Source organism: Lygodium microphyllum, chromosome 8 (assembly GCF_053477565.2).
Source record: "Lygodium microphyllum isolate KBCC chromosome 8, Lygodium_microphyllum_v1.1.10, whole genome shotgun sequence".
NCBI lineage: Eukaryota > Viridiplantae > Streptophyta > Polypodiopsida > Schizaeales > Lygodiaceae > Lygodium > Lygodium microphyllum.
Genome location: NC_141142.1, coordinates 62972280 through 62980912, shown reverse-complemented (window position 1 = coordinate 62980912; position 8633 = coordinate 62972280). Strand labels below are relative to the sequence as shown.

At 39.8% G+C, this 8633-nt stretch overlaps 1 protein-coding gene across 1 annotated transcript; it reads left to right on the top strand.

The window, feature by feature from the left end:
• The first annotated feature begins 3804 nt into the window (after positions 1–3804).
• On the top strand, positions 3805–7146 carry LOC148032382 (UDP-arabinopyranose mutase 1-like). The gene is made up of 5 exons (XM_087683033.1): positions 3805–3958; positions 5443–5761; positions 5863–6113; positions 6202–6370; positions 6485–7146. Exons 1-5 carry the CDS (start codon positions 3906–3908, stop codon positions 6818–6820), a joined length of 1128 nt encoding a protein of 375 aa, XP_087539159.1. The 5' UTR covers positions 3805–3905; the 3' UTR covers positions 6821–7146.
• The last annotated feature ends 1487 nt before the right edge of the window (positions 7147–8633 follow it).

Genomic DNA, 8633 nt, shown 5'->3' with positions numbered 1-8633 from the left:
CAACTTGGCTAGCTAGGGAGAAAAGCCTCATCCCATGTTTATAGTTGATAACCTAACCAAGGATGAGAAGATCAATCTAGAAAATTCCTTAAAATAAATCACAAATGTGCTCGCGTGGTGCATGGAAGAACTTAAAGAGGTCAACCCTAGCATCACCCATAACATACCCATGGTGTCAGATGTGGTGCTTATAAGATAGCAACCATCAAGTTGTCAAAGAAAAGATAGATAAGATCCTAAATTAAAGATTCATCTATGAAATTGAGGACATTGGGCTAGGTTTTGCCCATTGTCATCATACTAAAGAAGAAAAAATCAAAGTGTGAATTCACTATAAGAAGCTCAATGTAGTGATGAAAAGGGATATTTTCCCCATTATTTACATTGAGCACATGCTAGAAAGAGTCATAAAGAAGGATGCTTATTGCTTCCTCATCAAAATTTGGGCTATAATCAAGGCAAGTTTATCCAAACAAGATGCACAAGGTAATCTTTTTCATTGAGTGGGAAGTGTTTACATTTCCCACCAAGTGTTTGCATTTATAGTCATGCCTTTTGGCGTGATTAACACCCATAATACCTTTTGGAAACCCTAAGAAACACATGTGCACAATCTTCAAGGACATGCTTTGAAAGTGGTTGGAAGTGTTTGTGGACAACCTTAGCATACACACCAACTTGACAAAGCATTTAGAAAAGCTTTGAGCAATCTTTGTTAGTAGTATGGTCTCTTGTTGAATCCCTTGAAGTGCCAATTTTGGGCAAATCATGGTTGTATCTTAAGGCATGTAGTTTCTAGAAATGGCATCACTATCAACTTTTCAAAATTCAAGGTGATTATTTACCTACACCAAGGGAGTTCAATGCTTTTCTAGGTCACATTGGATACTATTGGCAATTTGTGTTAAACTATACATTGATGATCCTTATATAAGCTGCTAATTGTTTTTTAGTGGACCAAATAATGCTAATATGCCTATGAGATACTAAAAAATGCTCTAACAATAGCCCCAATTTTGTGAGCCCTAGATTGGAATGTAACCTTCCATGTACACATTGATGCCTCAAAGTTCACTGTGGGAGCAATATTGTGCCAACTTGGAGAATATACTTTGAACTATCTAGTGAGCTTGCTAGTTGGTAGCTCATGGACATGGAAATGAACTACTCCACTATTGAAAAATAGGGTTTGGTAATAGGATTTGCTATGAAAAAGTTCCCCGCTACTTAGTTGCAATGGCATTCACATTTTTACTTGGTGAGCTCTAGTTTAATTACTAAACAAACCATGTGCAAGTAGATTAAATGAGAGATACGTTGTAAGCTTCATGCATTGAGTCCTTAAAATAGTACATGTGTGTACAATGTTCTTGTGTTGAGCTTGTTGGGTGTTTCTTTTTTCTTTTTATTGTGTCCTAAGGGATATGTGTACTCATCAAGGTGCAAGGTGAGTGCACTAGTGCTGTTGGTGCAAGGGTTAACTCTAGTGCATGCATGCACTAGGATGGACTAAGGACGCACTAATAAACGTGCATGTGTACACTAGGGTATGGGCGTTAAGGTGAGGTGTACTAAACGAGTCCTAGTGCCTAGTATGAGTGCACTCCTACAACAATGTCCAAGACCCTTGTGCATAGGGCGTATGCCTGTCAGTCTTTGCACATGAAACTTCTTGTCTTGGGTGTGTGTGCACAAAGGTCTAGGTGTTAAAAGCTATGTGTAGTAGTGCAGTGTAGGGCTCCTTGTCTATGTGTGAATTAAGGCACACTATGGTATACTAGTGCTTGATAGGTGCACATTGCACGAGCACTAACACACACTATATTGAGATGCAATGCACTAGGATGTGGCACACTAGAGTTTGTGTATAAGGATGGGGCTAGGGCATGGTGTGTGTTTAATAGGATAGTGTACTAAGGTGTAGGGGTATGTGCATTAGGTTGTGTGTGGTTACATGCGCTAGTGCATGTGCAATTGTGTGCATGTGTAAGGAGGTTGCACTTAGCATACTAGTGCACAAGGGTAGTGTGCAAGGATGATGTGCACTAAGCTATGTGCACTACTAGGTGAAATTAGGTGCACTAGTGCACGTGTGGTGCGCTAGTGCATGTGCAGTTGTGTGCATGTGTAAGGAGGTTGCACTTAGCATACTAGTGCACAAGGGTAGTGTGCAAGGATGATGTGCACTAAGTTATGTGCAGTACTAGGTGAAACTAGGTGCAAGTGTGTGATATTGTACAATGCTGTTAGTATGCCCTAGTCTATGTGCATGGGTATGGGGCTAGTGCATGTGTACACTAGCGTTTGGATTAGGGATCATGATGCGTGTTGGGCTAAGTGAAAGGATAGTGTGCATGGTGTATGCACATTTGGATATTCTAGTGCATGGTGGGTGCATAATATGTGTGCATTGAGTCGGATGCAAAGTGTAAGACTAACTTACCAATGAGATATGTGCACATAGATGTCATCTTTGAAAATGCACTTCTGGCTAGGTGGAATGGAAGAAAAAATCCAAGATCTCCATGCCTTTTTAGAAGGCCAATGCTATGGTCTTTTGAATTCTTGAAATTGAGAGAGAGAGAGAGAGAGAGAGAGAGAGAGAGAGAGAGAGAGAGAGAGAGAGAGAGAGAGAGAGAGAGAGAGAGAGAGAGAGAGAGAGAGAGAGAGAGAGAGAGAGAGAGAGAGAGAGAGAGAGAGAGAGAGAGAGAGAGAGAGAGAGAGAGAGAGAGAGAGAGAGAGAGAGAGAGAGAGAGAGAGAGAGAGAGAGAGAGTGTGTGTGTGTGTGTGTGTGTGTGAATCATGCACACCAAGGGTTGTTGACAACACATGCCATACTACAAGAGAAGATAGAGGGAGTGCACTTATATTTTCTCTAAGTTTTAATGAGACTTTTATCGTAGATTTTGATGATTGTACACATGCCATGTGGGCTTGATTCGAATTCTAGGGCTTTCGTTGTAGCTTTAGTTCATAAAGATAGGGGAGGGTAAGATATTCAAAAGAAGAAGCATGTAAAAAGATGTTACATTTAAAGGATCAAAGAGTAATTTGCCATGATGATGTAGTTGTGTGTGTGTGTGTTTTAAAATAAAAAAAACACATGAAGCATGTTGTTTGTACTTTTTGCTACCTAAAGGAAGTGCACCACTACTTCCTTTTGCTTGTAAAAATGTGAAGCGAGCAAGGCAAAGCCTCATGAGCTTCACAATGATGCCAAGCAAGTGAAGCATGGTTAGTGGGCTCGGTTGGGCCAACTTGTTTTTTTGATGATCTCTAACTTCAATATATTTCTATAGCAAGATGTAAATCTTGTGTCAAATTTTTGAAAAAAACATGGTTATACATTAAGTTTCATGGTTAGAAGTTGGTTTAGTTTATTATGTAAAGTTAGGGTTACTCTACATGTCATGGTTTCTTCTTCTCCTATAGTCTTATGAGCTGTTTTCCTCTGATAAGGAAAACTCCATCAACGAGTCATATTGACAAGGCTTTTCATCATGCCCAATGCTTTGCCTTTCTTAAGTACATTGACACCTCTAAAAGTTTTTACAAATAACTAAAGCACATCATGAACATTAGTGCTTGTATTATACTACCTAAGATGCTTCAACACTTTAGAACATGCAATACATTTGTAATCATTGCAATGAATCATTTTGGGTGGTCCCTATATAAGTCATCCATCATGTTGGCTTATGCAAACAAAAATAAGTTTCTTAGAAAGCAAGTTTTCTTTGAAAGGTTTAAGAAGACTTGCACGTTATACCATGTGCCCTAGTTGGGCAAAGCTCTTATATATTGTTACTTCTTGTGTAAGAATGTGTTGGCAACAATCAATGTTTTCATGCTTACCAAGCTAAACCAATTGATATGTGAAATTTACATTGGCTTACTTGGGAAACATGTTAGTCTGCTCAGTCATAAACTTTGAGAAGGCAGTTTTAGATGCCAAGACGTAATATTTCCATGCCTACTTGTAACTTGTGCATTTCTTTTTGTTTATTTTAAGGAATCTTGTGTTTGTATATGGTGTTGACACATGTCTCAATGTGGACAATGTTATGAGGCTTATTAGAGTGCTCAATGTGCTTATACTATGTTGTTGTGCTTCAGGTGATGATTTAACGATGCACGCTTGTTCATGAAAACAATTGGTTAATTGAATCATGGAATGAGATTTATGCACACATGGCTCTAACATTGCAATTTATATTCATGCTCCTCCTTGTTATAAGGCAAATGTTTAGATAATGGAACTGGTGTTGGCTTTCGCCCCACGTTTTTCTTTGTTCTGGCAAGGAGTAAAATGACCTCGCATATTGATAGTTATTGATGGGAATAACACCCATCTTATTCACCCAAAAGTACCCTTAAGGGTAAGGTATGGTGGAGAGACAACCAATTTGGGTTCCATAGCTCTCACACACTGCCGACCTTGCAACTTGTTGAAATTTGAGGATGATGGTGATGATGATGATTGTGGCTGATGGTGATGAGGATGCTTACGGATGATGACTGATGATGATGATGATCATGCTAATGCTCCTTTGTGGTTCATGTTGGTTGAACATTCTGAGGAAGAAGCCGGCTAGGAGGGGTTGTTTCTAAGATAGGCGCAGGGTACGTTTACACCAACGCTAGGCGTGCCGGCCCAAGGCTGTTCGTATGAGGGAGACACGACTGTCATCTGCTGTATTTTTTTCACACACACACATATTCATTTTTTCGTCCATCCATTGATTCATTCATATACGCAACACATTCAAAGAGAGGACGGCTCCTTCCCTGCCATAGCTCCGCCACAGTCAAGGTAACCCCGCTCTCTTCTCCCTTTCTTACGATTGGCTTAGCTCTCATTCTATCGGAATTTGGCCCTTTAACCTAGATCGTTTTTGGCGATTCTAAGCTTGCTCGATCGCTCATCCCTTCTGCATTGCTTCCTCCCTGAGATTTACTCGATACTGCAGAGATTTGCGTTTGATTTTGGCGCTTCTTAGCTTGTTTTCCCTGTTGACTCCCTCAGCATTGTCTTAATCTCTGAGATTTCCATTCAGTGGGTTCTGTTTTATGGATTGTATATCGTCTGAAGAAGACTTCTTTCTCTCTGGATGCTCCAAGGCTAATTTCTTTCAAAGGACTGCCTTTATGCGAGAGTTGACATTAGAGCAGTTTCAAACTTCTTCAGGCTTTTCTTTTGTCCGAGTATATTTCACTCCTGAATGCAGCTTAATACTCTAATTAGACGTGCATAGATGTGTGCTATGTCCGTGTGGTAGCTGCTACATAAGCATCCGAGCCTTAAGTATGTTTTAACAGTATGTATGCTGTATAGGAACCTACACAGTAGAGTAATGCGTGGATATTTACAAGCATGCACCCACTTACATATGTTTTTGTGTCTTTCACATCTCTTATTTTTCTTGGATCGTGGCCTTTCAGGTCTCAACCCAGCCAATCAGCCATGGCTTTGAAGGATGAACTTGACATTGTCATCCCCACGATCCGCAACCTTGACTTCCTTGAGATGTGGAGGCCCTTCTTCCAACCTTACCACCTCATCATTGTGCAGGATGGTGATCCTACTAAGGCTATCAAGGTGCCTGAAGGTTTCGACTACGAGCTTTACAATCGTAACCACATCAACAAGATACTTGGCACCAAGGCTTCTTGTATTTCCTTCAAGGACAGTGCTTGCCGCTGCTTCGGGTATTTGGTGTCCAAGAAAAAGTATATTTTCACAATAGATGACGATTGCTTTGTAAGTTTGTCTGCTAGACAGTCAAATGCTTTCACTGGTATCTACAAGTTTGCTCAAGGAAGGGCTGGCCTTGATCTAGTACTGTATTTTTGTGACTTCAGGTAGCCAAGGATCCTTCAGGCAGTGACATCAATGCTCTTGAGCAGCACATAAAAAACTTGCTGTCTCCATCAACACCGTACTTCTTCAACACTCTGTATGATCCATACCGCGAAGGTGCTGATTTTGTCCGTGGCTACCCCTTCAGTCTCAGAGAGGGTGTGCCCACAGCCATATCCCATGGCCTCTGGCTGAACATACCTGACTACGATGCTCCAACCCAACTAGTTAAACCAGCAGAAAGGAATACTAGGTTGATTTGTCGTGATCAACGTGAAATATCATAAGAGTGTGGTGTTAAAAAGATGACTTAAATTAACTTCACACCTTTTGCCTGTCAGGTATGTGGATGCAGTGATGAGCATCCCCAAGGGCACTCTGTTTCCTATGTGTGGCATGAATTTGGCATTCAACAGAGAGTTGATTGGACCAGCCATGTACTTTGGCCTGATGGGAGATGGTCAACCGATTGGGCGGTATGACGACATGTGGGCTGGCTGGTGTTGCAAGGTACAAATTCTCTCCATGTTCTATGATGATCTAGGCTAGGCTAGTGCATCCAATTAGAAGCTGTGCCTGGAACAAAAAACTCACAAAATCTTGGATTTTGTGTATTTTGTGCAGGTGATCTGTGATCACTTGGGGTATGGGGTGAAGACAGGTCTTCCCTATATATTCCACAGCAAGGCTAGCAACCCATTTGTGAACCTGAAAAAAGAATACAAGGGCATCTTTTGGCAGGAGGAGATCATTCCTTTCTTCCAGTCAGTTAAGCTCCCCAAAGATGCCACTACAGTGGAGAGATGTTATGTTGAGCTGGCAAAGCAAGTTAAGGAGAAGCTAAGCTCCTTAGACCCCTACTTTGTGAAGCTGGGTGATGCTATGGTTACTTGGATTGAAGCTTGGGAGCAGCTCAACCCTCCTCAGGATCAAATTTTTGAAAACGGCGGCGCAAAGTGATGCATTGGTGTGGGGAGAGTTCAAGTAGCTGGGTATTCATATTTGCCAGATTTCTTATAATTCTTTCAAGGCACAACATAATATGAGATTCTAGGACTCCCCTTCTTTGAAGCCACTATATAAAATGAGTTGTAGGCAAGGGCTGCAGGGGACGCAATTTTTCCAGAATTGCTGCATGATTTTAGGAGAAAAGCAGGAAACCTGAAAATTTTAGGCATTGTTCGATGTCAAATGGCTGAATTGCACTCTTTGCAGTGAAGCTGAGTAAGCATTAAAATGTATAAAATCCATTACAATGTTATACATTTCTATTAAGTGTTTTGATATTGTACTTGTTAGGGTTTTTAAAAAAGACTAGAGAACTATAAAGAATCATAGTCTAAATATCTACATTTTGTAGCATAATCAAGAAGCATTGTTATTTGAGTGCACAAATGAAGGGAAAGAAAAAAATAGAGATCACAACATTGACACAATGAGCAATGAGAAAGAGTACAAGAACTCAATGCTTAATCATGAATGGCCATTGGGATCCATAAATGAAAGCATGAGAAGAATAGTATAGGCCACCTCATAGTAGCCAATAGTGCCTCGAGACATCCTCTCTCTAGATGATGTGACACAATAGAATGAGAGTGAATAAATACTCATAAATAGGAAGCAATGGAGGGGTTGATCGAGACCTTAGAAGGGACAAGTTTGCCCAATAAAAAAGAAATTGCTAGTGGTCTAAAGGTGGTGCCCAAATATTATTAGTTTTTTGGAGGTATGTTTAAGTGAGGGAGTATTTATTAATAATGAATCCCAAATATATATGAGAAGTAAAGCTTTGTTTGTTGTCCTAGACATTGTGAATCTTTTTCCATAATTTTCATGTGGATTGCGTATCAGAGACAATATTATAAAACACTTGCTTAGACAAAAATACTATGATGGTGGAATTACATAGCTTATCTAATTCAACCCAATCATGTGCATCAATGAGTTTAGACTTGAGGCCCTTATGTTTCAAGGGACTAACTTGTATTTTTTGCACTAAAACTTACCAAATTTGGGTCTTCTAGTAGCTGTAGTTGGTGTCATCCAACTTTTCAATATTAAAGATAAGCATTATCAGTCGAGCTACTAACCATAATGAAGGTAAACAAGTGTACATATTGTTAAGGCAGGTTGTTATAATTACTATAAACATCCCTAAAACTATTCTTAGATCAAGCAAAAAACAAAGGATACTGATCAACTAATGAATTGTCCACAAACTCAATGCAAAGGACTGTCAAACGAAGATGGCTACTCACATAAATAGTGCAGTCAACTACATGTACAACATGCTGAAGATGAACTACATTAGTAAAAGAAATCAATGTAAAAGAGGGACAATCATTGATATAAGACAAACTGCGACTACTAGGGAATAATTCCAACTAGTAATCGGTGAATATGCAAGTGGCACCAAGAATCATCAAATAATTAGTGTGTTAGGTTGAGATACATCCCATAAGCATAACCATCACGCATAGAGTGGGTCTCATAGACAATAGAAGAGATCAATTAGAGGCATAATAGATTGAGCAATGTAATGGAAGCTTAGTACATAATCAACCAAGGTATATACATAACTAATAATATCATGATAGAGATATGTGCTAGCCCAAAAGTAATGTAAGATCAGCCCATTAAGCATCAATTGCATACATAAAGAATGACAAGAGCATATACATATCACCAAGTCCCACGGTCTCATTGTAAGTCCCTCATGCTCAAGTGCATAACTGAATGCTCAATGTAACATCCAAGTGTTAATTAGCGGCTC